This window comes from Hyaena hyaena, unplaced genomic scaffold, assembly GCF_003009895.1.
Source record: "Hyaena hyaena isolate Hyena2069 unplaced genomic scaffold, ASM300989v1 scaffold_234, whole genome shotgun sequence".
Lineage (NCBI taxonomy): Eukaryota > Metazoa > Chordata > Mammalia > Carnivora > Hyaenidae > Hyaena > Hyaena hyaena.
In genome coordinates this window covers 1,183,345-1,202,249 of record NW_024080865.1, presented here as the reverse complement: position 1 = coordinate 1,202,249, position 18,905 = coordinate 1,183,345, and the positions used below count along the sequence as shown (strand labels likewise).

Sequence of the window (18,905 nt, the reverse complement as noted above, 5' to 3'; positions counted from 1 at the left end):
GAGAGAGAGAATCCCAAGCAGGTTCCACACTCAGTGCGAAGCCCAAGGCAGGGCTCAATCCCACAGCTGGGAGATCAGGACCTGAGCTGAAATCAAGAGTCGGTTGCTCAAGTGTCTGAGCCACCCAGGCATCCCATAACTACAAATAACCCAGATGTCCTTCAATAGGTTAATGGTTAAGCTGTAGTATATCTGAACTATTTAGCAGTAGAGATAAAACTGATACAAGCTACAACCTGAATAATTAAAAAAAAAAAAAAGGCAACGATTGCATACTATATTGATTCCATTTAAGATTTATAGACACTGACAATGTATTGGTGGTTGCCAGATATAAGAGACAGCTTGGAGAAGAGAATGAAGGGAAGGAGGTGGGTGTGATTAAGAAAAGGCAAAATGAAGGATGGCTAGAGTGATGGACTGTTCTGTATCTTGATGGTGGTGGCAGACACATAAAGGAGAAGGGAGGGGATTGGAATAAAAGTGGATTGTATCATATCAATACCCCTACTGTAAAATTATATTTTTGTAAAACTGTATCTACTGGGGAAAACTATTTTTCTGGTAACTGCATTTTTAAATCTATAATTAACCTCAAAATTGATAGTTTAATGAAGTTTTATTAAAAAAATAGAACATCCATCTTGTTCATGACCCAGATAGATGTTGGAGATAGTAAACAGTGATACCAAAGCAGCTATTATACTTGAGATGAAAAAACAAAACTAGAAGCCATAGAGATTCTAGATACAAAAAAATAGAATGTCACCATGCCACCACGCCTGAGTGGCTCAGCTGGTTACATATTCCATCTCTTGATCTCAGGGTTGAGAGTTCAAGCCCTACCTTGGGCTCTGTGCAAAGCCTACTTAAAAAAAAATTTAGTATCTCAAAAAAATCTGGAATAGGCTTAAGAATGAAAATAACAGAAAAAAATCAGTAAAGTTGTGGGCAGATAAAGAGGTAGTAGTCAGAGAAACACAGAAAAATGACTGCAAATAAAGCCAACACAGCTTTAGGGACCTGTGGGACAATAACAAAAGGTACAGTGACAAATTCCCAACAGAGCAGAAATAATGGCCAAAGTTACAGACTGGAGAGGCTCAGCAGACAACAAGCAGGATTAATATAAAGAAACCCCACTTGGAAATATCATAAATGGGAAAACCAAAGATGAAAACTGAACAGCCAGGAAAGAAAAAAGGACATACTGCTTTGCATACAGAAGAATTCAAATTACCACTGACCTCTTATCAGAAACCATGGAAGCCGAAAGAAAGTAGAATCTTTACAGTAGCAGAAAAAAAACTATCAAATCCAAATCCAACAAAAAGATTCTTCAAGAAGAAAGGTAAAATAGACGCTTTCAAATTAAAAATAAAACCACCAGATATGGTCCCATTAGACTTGTACTACAAACCGAAATTTTTTAGGCTGAAGGAAAAAGTGATACCAGAACATTTGCTGGCCCCTGCTTTATGTTAAAGAACTAGACATGAAACATCGTTGGCTGTGGAGGCTACACAGGGTCTGCTGCAACTACTCTACCTGGCCGTTGTAGTGCAAGAGCAGAATAGAGAATATGTAAATGAGCAACTGCAGCTGTGTTCCAGTAAAACTTCATTTAAAAAAAAAAAAGGCAGGGGACAGGATGTGGCCTGTGAGCTACAGTTTACTACTGACCCCGAATTTAAAGGACAGGAGGAGCAAAGGAACCTATATGATTGCAAGATTTCTGCCTGCTCTGGGAAGTGGCACAATAGGGTTCTAGCTAGACTAAGGAAAAGGTTCAGGGAGTAAATCAGTCTGTAGAGCAAAACACACCTTGCCCCCATACACGAAAATGCAAGAAAGGAAGAACACAAGAGATAAAATGAAAACAAATTGCAAAAAACCATAAATCCAGTCATATGTATAACTACATGAAACAAGCAAGATCCAAAGATATACTATTTAAAAGATGACAAAGAGAGATGTTCAAGGACTGGAAGAATTAATATGGTTAAAATGTCCACACTACCCAAAGCAATCTACAGATTCAGTGCAATCGCGATCAAAATTCCAATGGCATATTTATACCAGAGATAGGACAAACCTAAAATTTGTATGGAATCACAAAGACTCCAAATAGCCAAAGCAATCTTGAGAAAGCACAAAGCTGGAGGTACCATGCTCCCTGATTTGAACTCTATTACAATGCTATAGCAATCAACACAGTATGATACCGGCCTCCAAAGAGATCAAGAGAACAAATACAGAATCAAGCCATATATCCATATGGTCAATTACAAAGGAGCCAAGAATCTCTAATGGGAAGAGGATAGTTTCTTTAATAAATGGTGTTGGGCAAACTAGACAGTCACATGTAAAAGAATGAAATGGGACCACGACCTTACATCATACTCAAAAATAAACTCAAGATGGATTAAAAATGTGGATGAAAGACCTAAGACATAAAACCCTAAAACTAAATCTGTAATGAACTCCTTAAAAAAAATTTTTTTTACTGTTTATTTTTGAGAGAGAACAGAGATCGATCGATCATTAGTGAGGGAGGGGCAGCGAGGGAGAGAGACACAGAATGCAAAGCAGGCTCCAGGTTCTGAGCTGTCAGCACCGAGCCTCACATAAGCCTCAAAGCCATGAACTGCGAGATCATGACCTGAGCCACTCATGCGCCCCTGTAATGAGGGAACTCCTTTGACCCTGGTCTTCTAAAAATATTTTGGATTTCACACCAAAAGCAAAGGCAGTACAAGCAAAAATTAACACGTGAGATGACATAAGACTACAAAGTTTCTGCACAGCAAAGGAAACCATCAACAAAAGAAAAGACAACCTAACAAAGGGAGAAAGTTATTTACAAATCCTGTATCTGATGGGGTTAATATCCAAAACAATCTAAATAAAAGTGTGAAGGTCTGAAAAGATAGTTTCCCAAAGACATATAGACAGTCAAGAGGTAAATGAAAAGGTGTTCAATGTCCCTTATCATCAAAGAAACACAAATCAAAACCATAACAAAATATTACTGAACACATTAAAATAAAAAAGACAAGTGTTGGTGAGGATGTGGAGAAGAGAGAACTCTTTGTACTCTTGCTGGGGTATAAATTGGGACAGCCATTATTTTTTCCTCAAATTAAAAATTGAACTACCTTAAGAGTAGACTTCTCTTGACGAGCACTGAGTCATGTACACAACTGTTGAATTGCTATATTGTACATCTGAAACTAATACAACACTGTTATATTTCAATTAAAAAAACCCAGAAATACCTTATGATTCAGCAATTCGACTTGTATATGTTTATCCAAAATAAAAACAATTAATTTGAAAAGATACCTGTGTAAGTCAGGCAGAGGAGGACAGATACCATATGTTTGCACGTATAGGTGGATTAGGAGGAACTTAACAGAGGACCATGGGGCAGGGGGAAGGGGAAAAATAGTGGGGGAGAGGGAGGGAGGCAAACCATGAGAGACGATTGAATACCGAGAACAAACTGAGGGCTGATGGGCATGAGGAGGGCACTAATATTGGGATGAGCACTGGGTGTTCTATGGAAACCAATTTGATAATAAATTATTAAAAAAAAAAGATCTGTACCCTATGTTCATTACAGCATTATTGTCAATAGCCAAGATATGGAAACAACCTGAGTGTCTGCAGATTAATTAAAAAAAAACTAATATACACACAACAATGGATTAATCAGCCATAAAAAATATTTCAGCCAAGGAAACCCTGACAACTGCAGCAAAATGGATGGACTTTGATGGCCTTATGCTAAGTGCAATAAGTTGGATAAAAGACAAATAGGAGATGATCTCACTTATTTATAACTGGAATCTAAAACAAAAATCAAAACGAAACCCACAAATCCCCCAAATGTGACAGACACAGAGAACCAATTAGAGGCTGCAAGATGCAGGGCACGAGGGCTCAGGAAAACGCGTAAGGGTGACCAAGAGGTACAAACTTCCGGTTATAAAATAAGTCCTGAGGATGTAATGTATAACATGGTGACCACAGTTAATGATGCTGCATGGTACATTTGAAAGTTGCCAGGAGACTCAATCTTGGGAATTCTCGAAAGAAACAATCTGTCATTATGTGTGGTGACGGATATTAACTAGACTTATTACGGTGATCATTCTGCATAAATATATTCATTAATACATACAACTGTTATGTTAGACTTCTGAAATTGTTATATGTCAATTATTATCTCAAGTAAAAAAAAAAAAAAAAAAAGGGTGGCCAGACTCCTCCTTGAGGCAGATTGGAAGACTCCTCACTGCTTTTGTTCATGTCAATTGTTTACTTAAATTCTACTTAATATGTATGGTAAAACTGGTTTCATGTGTAGAATTTAGTGATTCATCACTTCCATACAACACCCAGTGCTGATCATACCAAGTGCCCTCCTTAGTATCCATCACCTATCTAGCCCAACCCCCCACCTCCCTCCATCAACCCTGTTCGTTTTCTGTATTTAAGAGTCTCTTATGGTTTGTCTCCCTCTCTGTTTTTATATTAATTTTGCTTCCCTTATGTTCATCTGTTTTGTATCTTAATTTCCACATATGAGTGAAATCATAGGCTATTGGACTGACTTATTTTGCTTAGCATAATATACTCTAGCTCTATCCACAGGAAGACTCTTTTTGGATCAATTGGAAGAATTCAAGTAGTACATGAAAGTATGAACCTAGAAGAGAGTCCCCAGTACTAGACACCCAAGATGATCACATTCAGATCACAGCTGCCAAGGCCTGTGTGCTCTGTACTCCAGTCAGCTTATAATCCTCTACTCTTTTTTTTTTAATGTTTTATTTATTTCTAGGAGAGAGAGAGAGAGACAACGTGAGCAGGGGAGGGTCAGAGAGAGGGAGTCACAGACTGAAACAGGCTCCAGGCTCTGAGCTGGCAGTCAGCACAGAGCCCGACGCGGGGCTCAAACCCATGAACCGCGAGATCATGACCTAAGCGAAAGTCGGACGCTTAACCGACTAAACCACCCAGGCGCCCCTATAATCCTCTACTCTTAATCATAAATAGAAAGCCAAGAATGACTAGATCTCTGACAAATTCCTCTAACATGGGAGATAAAGACCCAAAGAGGAGAATGCAGCTTAGTGGATGTGGAGAATATGCAGAAATAAGAGAAGTTTAAAAAATAAGCCAATAAATCCTGAGATCTAGCAGAAGGTATTACATCTATGAGGCAAAAAAAGATGTTATTAAAGTACTAAAATGTAAATTCAAAAAACTAAAAAAGGTCTTATTAAAAACATGATAGTCAAGTGAAGAGCTAATAAAAGACTGAACTGGGGGAACCTCTCAAAAAGTAAAGATTAAAAATAGTTGAGAAATAAGAAAACCCAATGTATAAGTAGCAGAAGTACCAGGAAGAATGAACCGAAAGTGGAGGGGAAAAAAATCACTGAAATTATTAAAGATTTCTCAGAATTGAAAGATACAAGTTACCACACTAGAAGAAGCTTACCATGTACGGCATTATATATACAGACTCGCATGACAGCCTGTCATTTTGAAATTTCAGAAAACTTGGAACAAAAAGAGCTTCTTACTAGATTACAGTTACATAGACTATGAATCAGAAGTACCCAACAGCAATACTGGAAGCAAAGAGACAATAGTTTGGACGGGCATCAAATTCTAGGTTGGAACTTATCAGTCAAGTGTGAGCACAGAAGGAAGAATTTTCACACACAGAAAATCTTTTTACTTCTCATGTGCTTTGTCAGGTAGTTACTATAAGATGACCTTCAACAAAAGGAGAGCAGATCAGGATGACATGGGCTTCAGAAACTGGAGACCCGACAGAGGAGACACAGACTGGTGAATGGCGGTCCTGGGAGGACAGCAGGGCGCAGAAGTAGAGGGCGAGCATCCAGATCGGAGCAACGTGGCTGAAGGCAAGCTGAAGGGTATCGTCACCAAGACCCCTGCGGCCACTGCACCCAGCTTTATTTTTCTGATTCATTCATTTGTTTGTTCGTTCCCTGCCACTGCACCTTGCTTTTAACCTGCGGTCACAACACTGGGTTGAGCCTATCTGAGTTGTACTTGTACTTGGCTTCTGTTGACCATGAGCTTGAACATGAAGTTACTACTCTCCCCTCCCTGTTCTGCTGCTTTGCTCTACAAAAGTGTTCTGTTTTGAGCTACTTCTGAGAGCTGAGCAGGCAGTGATGAGCTCAGACACAGAAATATAGAGCATCCTACTGGCCCACTGCATTCCTCCAGACATCCAGTACCCAACACACAACACAACCCAGAGAAAGGCAGAGAAAGAAAAAGCTCGAGCTTTTAAAAAAGTTATTTAGGTGCTTCTAGGAGTTAGTATTGCCTTACTAATTCCTATTTGGTACACCTCACTGCTTTATGATAAAGGCTGTTTTAAAGAAACATAAAAACAAACATACAAAAACATCAATATGTTTATGTTTTAGCCATTCTTTCTATGAATCCTGAGCTCCCAAACACAAGCAGCAAAACGTACACAGCAGACTGAGTTGTGGCTTCCCCTTATTTAAATGGCACTTTTAAAGCTTTTGGAGGTACCTAGATTTTTATACCTGCCTCATTTAACTCCAAGTTCAACATTTACATATATGTGCTATTATAAAAAATAGAAAGAAACTGAAAGGAACTGCATAGAGGAGAATAACAGGAGATAAATATTCTATTAATAAATAAGCCAAAAAGGGTTTTGTTGTGCAGTTACACCCCTATGCATAGAAGCCTGTGTGGGGATGAGGAAGGACAAACTTGTACAAACCTGTACCAGATAATCAGCAATGTACTCCGTTTTCAGGCAGTACACATTTTGGGCAGCAGCCTCGGCTATATTCACTCCCGAGTCATCCTGTTTCAGTTTACTGAAGTCAGAAAAGAGATGTGTGGCCTCTTTAAATAAAGGTACAGAATGACCAGGTAGCACCTAAAGAGGAAATAAGTATTACAAGTTGTCAGTGTCCCAAAGTAGTTCAACTGTATAATCTGTGCTTAAGGATTACCATGTCACAAAGTACAGAAAATCCTCTGATCACGGCAACCATGGTTAGGAAATAACTCATGTAAAAATAAGATGACTCAACACAAACCTTCGCTCCTCCTGACTCAAGAAGGCGTTTGAATCCTGCTTCTCGGGACTGGTCAAGATGTAAGATGACCTTCCACCCACTAAATGCCCCCTACAAACGAAAAAATAATCAATGTTGAAATTATTTGGGAAATAAATACAAATACATTATTTTATCTGTAAATTCAGTTTTATGTCAACAAATAACCTTTACTTCTGCCACAAGCGGTGACGGTCTTTGGCCAGAACACTCTGGAATACACAGCCATGGTGTTAGGCACACAGCAGGCCACCAATAAAGAATGAAGGAAAATGCTTTACTGATTAGCTAACTTGAAAACAAAGCAACTTGACTTTTGTTTAGTCTTTAATTTTTTTCTTATAATTAATCCAGGGTAGAATTCAAGGCACAGCTTCTTTAAAGACACTTCCCTTCTATTTCTCTTGAAAATGTTTGCAAATTGCAAATAGAAAATATTTAACTAGGGAATAACAATCAACAGAAGCCAAGAGAATTACTCTGAAGAAGGGAAACTAAGGCTAACAAGGGCTTAGGCACAGGAGAAAACTCAGAATACAACACAAAAGATTACTGAACTTGGGTTCCTAGTCCTTTTGTAAGGCATGGACCTCTTTGATAGTCAGGTGAAACCTATGCAGCTGTTCTTTAATTATTTTAAAGTAACAGTGTTACTGAAATGTAATTTCCATGTCACATGAAAAATGTTAAAAAAATTTTTTTAAAGATTTTTTAAAAAATGTTTTGAGAGAAGAGGGAATATATCCCAAGCAGGCTCTGTGCTGTTAGTGTGAGCCTGACATGGGGCTCTATATCACAAACTGAGATCATGACCCTAACAGAAATCAAGAGTCAGGTGATTCACCAACTGTGCCACACAGGCACCCCTAAAATATTAGTTTTAATATAAAGTATAAAGGATTACAAAAAAACATGTCTTTTGAAAAATTATCCAAATATTTACAGATTGACAGTATAACAGATGTGCTTCTGCACAAAATACCTAGTGGTGGCCAAACATTTTAAAGCAGTAAAGACAGATGGTAGCTACACTTGTGGTGAGCATAGCATAACGTATAGTAGTCAAATCACTACCTGAAACTAATGTAACAGTGTGTATCAACTACATTGCAATAAAAAAAAAAAAAAAAAAAAAGATGATGGGGTGATAGGTGGCTTAGTCGGTTAAGTGTCTGACTTTGGCTCAGGTCCCGACAGCTCAGAGCCTGGAGTCTGCTTAGGATTCTCTGCTTCCCTCTCTCTCTGCCTCTCCCTCCCGCCCCCATCCCTTTTTTACATGTGGGGTCTCTCTCTCTCTCAAAAATAAACATTAATTAAAAAAAAAAAAAGATGAAAGTAAGTAGTTATTTTAAGATACTTTCAATTATAATGCAAAGCAAAAATATCTGATTTCTGTTAGGATAAAATCACCAGTACTGTTAATACTGCTGGGATTTGTTACCTAGACTTCTGTAATGAAAGGAAATGCTTTCAATTCTCTAACTGAAATAATAGTAATAATAACAGAAATAAAGATGTACTCCTCTGCCCCATTCAAAGTGTGAATACAGCCTTCCTGAATCCAATCTATCAATCTATCATTCCTTTAGGAGAGTCTTTGGGCCCCACGTTAAGAGCTCCTAAAAGTAGATGCTGAAAAAATTCTTTGGAAGAAATACAGTGTGGGTCACATTTTACATATATATTTTTAAAAGAGCCATAAACATTATACCTTCCTGTCTATCATAAGTAGAAGAATTAGGTGTTAACATTATACTCAATTTAGAATGCCCAAACTAAGTATATCAACCAAGGCATAAAATACAACTAGAATTCCTTTTTCTTTTTTTTTTCTTAAAGTAGGCTCTGTACCTAACATGGGGCTTGAACTCACAATCCCCAAACTAGTAAGAGTCGCATGCTCTACCAGCTGGACCAACCAGGCGCCCCTATAACTAGAATCATTCTTGTTAAATATGTTCTCTTAAAATTAAATCTGTAATAATCATAATACTGACTGCTATTCAAATCACCTATATAACTACATATATGTTAATACCTCAACAATGCCCGATTCTTGTCTTTGCTGGATTTTTTTCCTCCATCTCATTGCTGCAAGTGCTAGTCTTCGTTGCTGTACAGTGATTCCAGTCAAAACATCGAGTATGGAACTACTTCCCCATTCATAGTCTTCTTCCTAGACAATCAGTACAACAAACTGTGGAGTTGTCTTACAATATGTCCTTAAGGAGTCCACGATCGAGTAAGAGTTAAAAACTATACCCTCAATTGTCATAAATACAGAGCACAAAATAAGCATCAGTTTTTGAACAGAGAAAAGGAAGTGTACATTAATTTGGATTCATATATCTGGCTTTTAATTAGAAATCAGAAAAATGCTGCCTACATTTCTAAGAGACAAAGATTGATAATATACAGATTACTGGGTTTCATCCACTGTAAGATGAACCTCACAGAAGGACATGTTCTCAGTGGACGTACGTTATTAACAGCTTGATTACCTACCTACAGAAATCAGATCCCGAAGGGATGTTGATTGAAAACTTCAGAAACTACATGGTAGGTATTACTGTGATGCTTAGTTAGGAACCACTATTAAATCTATTAAATCACACAATTTAATATTTAATGGGCTGGCAGTGAAGACAAAAGCTTATAATGAGATAATCTTGAAATTTTCTAATGTTGTCCCAATGAGAAAAGAAAAGCCCACATTCAAATTAAAACTGATATCACTAAGAATCTGGGTTTGTGATCTCTATACATGTTTGTTTTGGGAATGTGGGCCTTATAAAATTTATATAACCTAATGTGTCATATTTGGTCATTTCAATGATATGAATGGTCAGTGGAGGTCCTGGAATCATTTGTTAAGAAATTTACATTTAAAGAAAAATGATTCTTTGCGCTAATGTGAATACACACCGACACAAAGTGCCCTGCAGTCCGGGATGCTTCCAGATAGGAGCGATGAAGCACCCACTTCCCGGCTGCCACTGAAGCTAAATACTTCTCGTTTCGAAGTGGATGCCCCACAACAATGTGTGTACATTTGGGGTCAAAGCACTGCTTCTCTATTACTAGTCCACCTAAAGCAGAGAAAAATGGGTATGTTATTGGAATTCTTAACTTTTTCCTAGGAAAATCATGTCAACTCGGCATAGAATTTATAAAATGCACAAAATAACCAAAAAACCTTTGACTGAAAATTATTTTACTTCACATACATTTTTATAAAGTAATATTTTTATGAAAATTTAAAATATGAGGGCCGCCTGGGTGGCTCAGTCGGTTAAGCATCCGACTTCGGCTTAGGTCATGATCTCACGACTGGTGGGTTCAAGCCCTGCATCGGGCTCTGTGCTGACAGCTGGCTCAGAGCCTGGAGTCTGCTTCGGATTCTGTGTCTCCCTCTCTCTCTGACCCTCCCCTGCTTACAATGTCTCTCTCTCTCTCAAAAAAAATAAAACTTAAAAAATTTAAAATATGAAAGCAAAATAGTAAAATGAATATTCATACACTGGCCACCTGGCTTCTAAAGTTACCAAGTTCTTCTATCCTTACTTCAGTCTACCTTCCGTACCGCTTAACTATTTTACAGTAAATTCCAGGCATTGTGTTACTCTATCCCTATCCAATCAGTATGCATTTCTAAAGTACATGGTAATTTTCAGGGGCACCTGGGTGGCTCAGTAAGCATCTGACTTCGGCTCAGGTCATGAGCTCATGGTTTGTGAGCTTGAGCCCCATGTCAGGCTCTGTGCTGACAGCTGGGAGCCTAGAGCCTGCTTCAGATTGTGTCTCACTCTCTCTCAAAAATAAACACTATAAAAATTTGAAGTACATGGTAATTTTCTTATATGGCCATAATGCCATTATCAAATCTAATATAATTAACAAAAGTTATTTGCTATCTCAATACATTTCCTTGCTCAAACTTTCCAGTTTGTCCCCACTTAGTTTGTTACAATAGAGATATAAGAAGAAACCGTATAAACAGAGGCCATATACCACTGTTGGCATCTCTTAAATCTCAACTACTTTTGCAATTTTCCAGCATGGAATATGGGTAACCAGGGGGACAGAAGTCAAAAAGGGGCTTCTACAAACTAAAAGCAGAAGAAAATGTTCTGAGAGTGGAAATAAGGTCAGTAGCCCAACAACAGAGAAGTCTGGGAGGAAAACACACACAGTAGGTAAATAGAGATGAAGCAGCAGATGGGGGCTGACCCTCTTCTCAGATACAAACGTATGAAGCCTGACTTAGAAGAAAGAAGGTGGCATAAGTGTATGTAAAGCATGCCTTTTGATTTATACTTTAGAAGTGAGATTATTGATTAGGCAGAGTTATATTAAGGACTTTGTGAGAATTCAACAAAACATTCAAATTCTACTCATGCTTTATAGAGGACTCTAACAATGGCAGCATTACTGTTTGAGCACTTATTAAATACCAGGGACTACTGAAAGTGCTCCAGATTACTAACTCCTTTAATTCCCACAACGCTATGAAGGTAGGTAACTAATGTTATCTGCAATCTTACCATGATGACACAGACACACAGTAACTCACCCACGATCAGAGTGACAAAAGAATAGTAAGATGAAAATTCCATATTGTATCAGGATCTAATCCTAGGTAACAAATTCATGCTGTAACCCAGACAACCCAATAGACGATGTATATAGATCAGCTGGCCAGTTGCTTCATTTATAATATGGTCTCTCTGCATTCTAGTATCAAAAGCTTTCTATTCAGACTCTCAATTCCAGCACGGTCTGTCCTCTGCTTCTCTTCTCAGTCCTCTTCTACAAAATGCTTTGCTAGTTAAAATTACTCTTGTCCAGAGTTTACAGAGATGGAACAAAACACAGGAGATGGACACTTGAAGCAGCTTCTTTCATTTTGGGACCTTTAGGTAAAGCTTAACAATTGTGACTTACAACCCTATCTGTTTTAGCAGACTGTTCCACGAGTCCAGTTTCCAAGAAACATAGCTTTACAACTGTATTTGAAAGAAATCTTTAAAATTTTTTTAAATGTTTATTTATTTTTCTAACTGGGGGGATGGGCAGAGAGGTGGGGGCAGACGATCCAAAGCAAGCTTTTAGCTGACACCAACAAGCCTTATGTCGAGCTAAAACTCACAAACCGTTAAATCCTGACCCGAGCCAAAGTCAGACACTCAAATGACTGAGCCACCCAGGTGCTCCAGTATTTGAAAGAAATCTTAAAAAAGCATCATAGTTATCCATATTCTCAAAAGGATAACACTAAATAACGCTTAATATTTTCTTGATAACTCAGGGCCATTACTAAAACAACCATTATTTCTTTCTTTTTAATGTTTGTTTATTTTTGAGAGGAGAGACAGAGCATGAGCGGAGGGGTGGAGAGAGAGGGAGACACAGAATCCAAAGCAAACTTCTGTGCTGACAGCTCAGAGCCTGACACGGGGATTCAAATTCCTAAACCACGAGATCATGACCTGAGCTGAAGTCAGACACTTAACTGACTGAGCCACCCAGGGGCCCCTAAAACAACCATTGTTTCTTAATGTTTTCTCTATACCAAGCTGTCAGATTAAGTTCTCTTCCTATACTTTCCCTAACTCTGTAGAGCTGCTTTGTCCAACACAGTAGCCACCAGCCACATGTGGCTATCAAACACCTAAAGCACACTGCCAGTCCAAACTGAGAAGTGCTACAAATGTAAAATATATCTCAGATTTCAAGAACTTAGTAAGGAAAATATCTTGTTGATATTTTGTATTGATTATGTGTTGAATTTAAGATTTTGTGTTCACTAGGTTAAATAAAATATATGTTTAAAATTAATTTCACTTGTTTTTTACTTTTTAAAACGTGGCTACTAGAAAGTTTAAAATTACATATGTGGGTTATGTCTCCGTCTGTTGGACAGTACTGCTGCAGAGCACCAGGTTACCTTTCTAGTATGCTGCTTCTGGAATGACGCCTGATGGACGGCCTGACATATACAGAAGAATGTTATGTAAGAGGCTGTTCCTCTCTGGATATTACTCTACCTTCAACTTCAATAAAATGCAGTTTTATTTTAAAATACAGTTTCAATAATTCATCAATGAACAAAAACTCAAAGCAGCACAAGACATTCTTAAATCATTTTGATGGTTTGGTTTCAATTTAAATAAATTTTAAATATTTACATGCTATAACCCAGTGATTTTAGATTTATTTGGATCTTTATAAAATCAAAATTCTACTGCTGACTCAATACATACCACCTTAGACAAGTTACACATCTTTTTACATTTTACTTTTCAAGTAGGTTCCACACCCAGCACACAACACTCACAACCTCGAGATCAAGACTCGCATGCTCTACTGACTGAGCCAGCCAGGCACCCCCTCCCCGATCTTTGTAAACTCAATTTCTACACCTTACAAATAATATCAACTATACTGATTTCCCAGTAAGGTTACATTTTTGACTTAAGTAAAATACTTGTACCTAGTTTTTCAATGAGATGACAATAATCAATACGTTCTTGAGGATTCAGAGATGACAACTGAAATATGTACTGTTTTTTTAAGTCTTCACGAGTTTCCTCTATTGGTATAGTCTGAAATGGAAGAGATTTATTTTAGAAAAAATTAACATTAAAAAAGTTGTCATCACGAATATGGTTCTTTTTCAGGGACATTTTACTTAGTTTTCTGGCTTATCAAATATAGAGATAATAATACAAAGCAAAGAAATGCAGTTTTCAACATCTGTGAACTCCTGATACTGTTATCAACAAAGTTTTAATGTAACACAACAGCAATATCAAAAGGACATATCCTTATACTCAGGATAAACTAACCTTTTCTCTAGGGTGTGGAGCCACCGGTGGGTTGGCCAGGGGGAAGGCAATGCTGGGGGCCTGAGGTGTAGGGATCAGGTGGCTGTCTTTCATTGGTGTTTCGAGCTCTTCAGAGATGGGGTGTTTTTTGGCTTCAGTCACACACACGCTTCCGGGGTCACAGACAGCTGAGGGCAATAAAATGCTGCCGTGTAATGTTATCCAAATATGACTAAGAACAAATTCAGACAAATAGTCTCATCTGTCTGAACCAAGATGGAATTAAATACAAATTCTGGAACATAAAAAGTACATGCAAAAGTAGCCTATCTCTAGAGCTTACAAATAAGTGCAACTAATTAGCTTTTTAAAAAGACAAATAGGTTGTCTGTGGGCTTCTCTCAACCCTTTCTTCAAATACGAACCTTCCATCAGTAAAATGTAACCCAAATTTGTAAAATGACAGCATATGCTACAATTGGAGAAAATCTATTTAATGCAGAGATAGAATCATGGGATATGAGAAAAGGGGAGGAAAAAAAGACCAAAGATGAAAGACAGGAATCATTTAGTCTTCAAGGTAAAGCCCAAGGGGAAAAAAACCTAAGAGAATTCAGAAAGAAACACATACAGAGGACAGACGTAGGTACCTCCTGGGTGGAATTTAGAAGGTTTAAATGAAAATAAAATGACTGGGAAAAACTCAAACATTAACGACACAAATGTACAAAGGATGAGGAGAGGAAGAACAATAGTGAAAAACTGTCTGGAAAAGACTGCCCAATCTTCAATTTCCAAATTTAAGAACCAAAATATATTATTCAATTTACTGATAAATTCTCTCAATTTATAATTTTTCTTGACTCTTCCTAAAATCAGAAGTATCTAGTAAGTTTTCTGTTTGCAGGTGTCATTCAGAGAACCACAATGTGCTTATTCATTTTTAAGAAGTCAATGTACTTAATGCAGACAAATGAATAGATTTTCTTTCATTACCCTTTTCAGCCATTTCTGCATCACGCAAAGCCTTCTGGAAAGGAGACTCCTCTAATTTTTTAAGGTCAACCTGAAGCTCAGAATACTGTGTGGGGCAAATAGGCCACTGCAGATTGCTGGCAAGCCGTGCTCTCTCCTCCCTGGCTGTCGGGTCATCCCAAATGATCTGTTCATTCTGGGAGGGCTCCGTGTTGACATCAGGTACTATTTGACGGGACTGCCTAAGGAATCAAAGTGACAATTTTAACAAACCAACAGCCACGACAAAATCTACAGTCATGAATTCCATGAGTTAGGCTGCAAATTTGAGGCTCACCTTTGTATGCCCACCATCTAGCACACAGTAAGCACCTGAAAATATGGAATAAATGAACTTTGGGAAATTTTTTCTTTTAAAAATGTTTCTTTCTACAACTTACTGTTTTAGTTAGAAAAGAAAACATCTATTTTGACTGAATGTCCATATATTTAAAACTTCAAAAGGGAAAGTTTACTGTCAAGAAATTGCTTTCAAAATTCTAAAATAATTGCTACACTTAAAAATGGAATTTTTCTTAATAAAACAGGCTTAGGGAAACACGGTAATGTTTAGAAAACTGGTTACTTTGCCTACCAGTTGTATTTTTATCACTTAAAATAGTAAGAACTATAATTACACAGGAAGGGCCCTATAAAAGCTGCCTTAAAAGAAGGTGCTTTTGGCTCTTGGTAACCAAACCTCCCAGTCTTAGACCAGTCATATACTGAACTTGAGTGAAGCATGTTTTATGTTGTAATTACAATAATTCCACTAGGCAGTAAATATAATTCTACCTATTTTCCTTCTAAGTAAATATTAAATCTTCCAATGTGTATAAATGGAATCTTAACAAAAATACTTTACCCCAGAGAGCTCATTTGCCTCAAATACAAAGCAAATAGCCTTATTCTGAGGATACTTATTTACTCTGACTTGGCACAATATTTAGGCTCTCTGTAATGACAAAACATCATCTGAAGTATATCAGACAAAAAAGTCACTTTTACTCAGTATGCAGATACAGAAGTGGCCTCATGAGATATGCAGGTAGCTGATGACAGATGCGTAGTTCAGTCAGTCAATTCAAGATACAGGTCCCCTAACATTCACCATGGAATCAGAGATCCTTCTATCAGGGAAAAATGATGTTCTGCGACTGAACTTGTCATAGGACTCTGAGACCTAAAATCACCTTTTCTAGAAGGTAAATTTATAAAGAGAATACAAAAGGCATGTGGTTCTAATAAGAATTTAAATTTCTCTCTATATGTTACTGTTTAGAACTATGATCATTTAATACTAACATGACAGAACAGAGAGAGTTACCCACTGAATCCATTTCAAATGAGGCAAACTGGGTCTTAAAATAATTTTCCAGTGAAGGTATTAACATTTTTTTAAATGCTGATTTTTGATAGAGAGAGAGAGAGTGCAAGAGAGAACGAGCGAGCGTGCAGGGGAAGGGCAGAGAGAGAGGGAGACACAGAATCCAAAGTAGTTTCCAGGCTCTGAGCTGTCAGCATAGAGACTGATGTGGGGCTTCAACTCCTGAGCCGTGAGAGCATGACCTGAGCTGAAGTTGGATGCTTAACTGACTGAGCCACCCAGGCACCCCAGTAATAAAAAATATTCATCATGCCTCAATGTGAAGCAGTTGCTTGGTATGGAACAAACCTTTGTTTGCTTCTTACCCCAAAGTAAGAATTCTAGAACTGCTTGGAACAAGAGAGGGAAAAAGGAAAAGCTAGGAAGTAATGGAGGAAGGAAAAGGCCACAACCATATTTATATAGTTCGGGCTAAGTAAGGCCCAGTAGTACAACCCTTTTTCCTGTTCTGTTCTTGTTATTTTAAACTTCTTTGCTGACAGAAACAAAAAAACACACAACTGCAGAATGAAGCTTAACTTATGGAACTGAGTGAGCAGCAACCCAAATAAGAAGCTACCTTTCTGTCGAGTCACCTAGTTGCTCCTGTCTGCCACCAGTGACAGGTACATACCTCAGTGCCTCCAGGACTCTACTTCGCCCACTGCGGGCAGAGCGATTGCTATCAGGGGTTGAAGAAGTGCTGTTACAACCACTTCTTGAAAGGGAAGCCCTCTGCCCTTGAGGTTTCACTATTGATGTTGCAGACATGATCTCCTGCAGCTGCTTCTGAAAGTTCTCTCTCATCTCCAATGTCTGCGTCAGAGCTTGAAAACACACACAAATACACCAATAAAGGTAAGTTTCTCTTTTTTATCACATCTCATTCACATTAACTATTTTGTCTAGATTTGAACACAAATTTATTAACCTGACATTTACTGCTTACTTAAGGCTATAGGAATGAATAAGATTATGGATTACTGCAGAACATTAAGGCTGTCCTTACCAGGACTGTACGTGAAAAAGATCAAAAAGTCCTTCCAAGACATACTGCTAAGACAGTACTGTACTCTTGTACAGCTCCCTGTCTTGTGTTACATACTACACTCTGAGGTGCATCCATAATTAATGTATGGGATTTCTCCCTCTTGGTCTTTAAAAACAGACCACAATATATTTATCTTTGGTTTCCCTGTAAACACAGAAATAGATCCTAAAATAAACATTTTTGGAATGAACTGAGTGGGAATAACTAAATAACTAAAGTCATAAAGGAAGCTCCAGTAGGGTAAGATGAGTAAGGAAAATAGAAAATTTTAATTCATTAAAAAGACGATATCTACAGTTATTTGCTGCTGTACTCTCTGTAACAGCAAGAAATTAAAAATAATCTGGATGCCCATAAAAGGGACCGGCTAAATGGCCATTCATATAAATGTGAAAGAAGATTCAAAATGGAAGCACTGCTAAGAGTCACTCCAAACAGAGTCAAAGGACAAAGGAAGTAGGGCTTATGCAAAGTCTCTCTTGCCTTTACAATTCTCAGGAACACCATGAACTTTTTTTTTTTTTTTTTTTTTACAAATAGTTTATTGTCAAATTAGTTTCCACATAACACTCAGTGCTCATCCCCAAAGTGCCCTCCTCCATGCCCCTCCTCCCCTCCCCCCCACATCCATCAGTCCTCAGTTTTTGTCAGCATTCAAGAGTCTCTCATGGTTTGCCTCTCTCCCTTTCCCCCACCATTTCCGCCCTTCTTCTCCCCCTTGTTCCTCCGTCAAGTTCCTCCTAATCCTCCTATACGTGCAAACATATGATATTTGTCCTTCTCTGCCTGACTTATTTCGCTCAGCATAACACCCTCAAGGTCCATCCATGTTGCTACACATGGCCAGATTTCATTGTTTCTCATTGCCATGTAGTATTCCATGGTATAGATAAACCACATCTTCTTGATCCATTCATCTGTTGATGGACACTTAGGCTCTTTCCATGTTTTAGCTATTGTGGAGAGTGCTGCTATGAACATTGGGGTACATGTGCTCCTATGCCTCAGCATTTCTGTATCCCTTGGGTAAATTCCTAGCAGTGCTATTGCTGGGTCCTAGGGGAGTTCTATTGTTAGTTTCCTGAGGAACCTCCACACTGTTTTCCAGAGGGGCTGTACCAGTTTACATTCCCACCAACAGTGTAGGAGGGTGCCCATTTCTCCACATCCTCGCCAGCATCTAGAGTTCTCTGATTTGCTCATTTTAGCCACTCTGACTGGGGAACACCATGAACTTTTAACTCTGTCAACTGCAGTTTGTCCACCACCTCCTAGAACATCTCCTTCTATTTTGGACTGAAACAGAGATAAAGGTTACTACTTGTTAGCCAAACAACAATCTTGTATTAGGTAGTCAATTTAAACTCTGACAGCTCCAATTATATTTCTTCCAAAACAAGTTATATAACCTTGTGGTCTGCCTTTACAAGCCTGTACTCCCTGCTTGCAATGGTGAGTTTCAGTGGACTCTATCTCCCGGAATGCAATCCTGA

General features: G+C 38.2%; 1 protein-coding gene across 2 annotated transcripts in view; it reads right to left on the bottom strand.

The window, feature by feature from the left end:
- Window positions 1–18,905, bottom strand: part of TOPBP1 (DNA topoisomerase II binding protein 1) — a 69,291-nt gene that overhangs the window by 2,727 nt on the left and 47,659 nt on the right. For both annotated transcript variants that reach the window (XM_039243856.1, XM_039243857.1), the window contains 8 exons: window positions 16,996–17,188; window positions 14,978–15,198; window positions 14,003–14,169; window positions 13,648–13,759; window positions 10,080–10,243; window positions 9,193–9,330; window positions 7,137–7,226; window positions 6,812–6,973 (listed from right to left, as the gene is read on the bottom strand). In XM_039243856.1, the coding sequence (XP_039099787.1) occupies window positions 6,812–6,973; window positions 7,137–7,226; window positions 9,193–9,330; window positions 10,080–10,243; window positions 13,648–13,759; window positions 14,003–14,169; window positions 14,978–15,198; window positions 16,996–17,188 (1,247 nt within the window). The remainder of the gene's footprint in view (window positions 1–6,811; window positions 6,974–7,136; window positions 7,227–9,192; window positions 9,331–10,079; window positions 10,244–13,647; window positions 13,760–14,002; window positions 14,170–14,977; window positions 15,199–16,995; window positions 17,189–18,905) is intronic.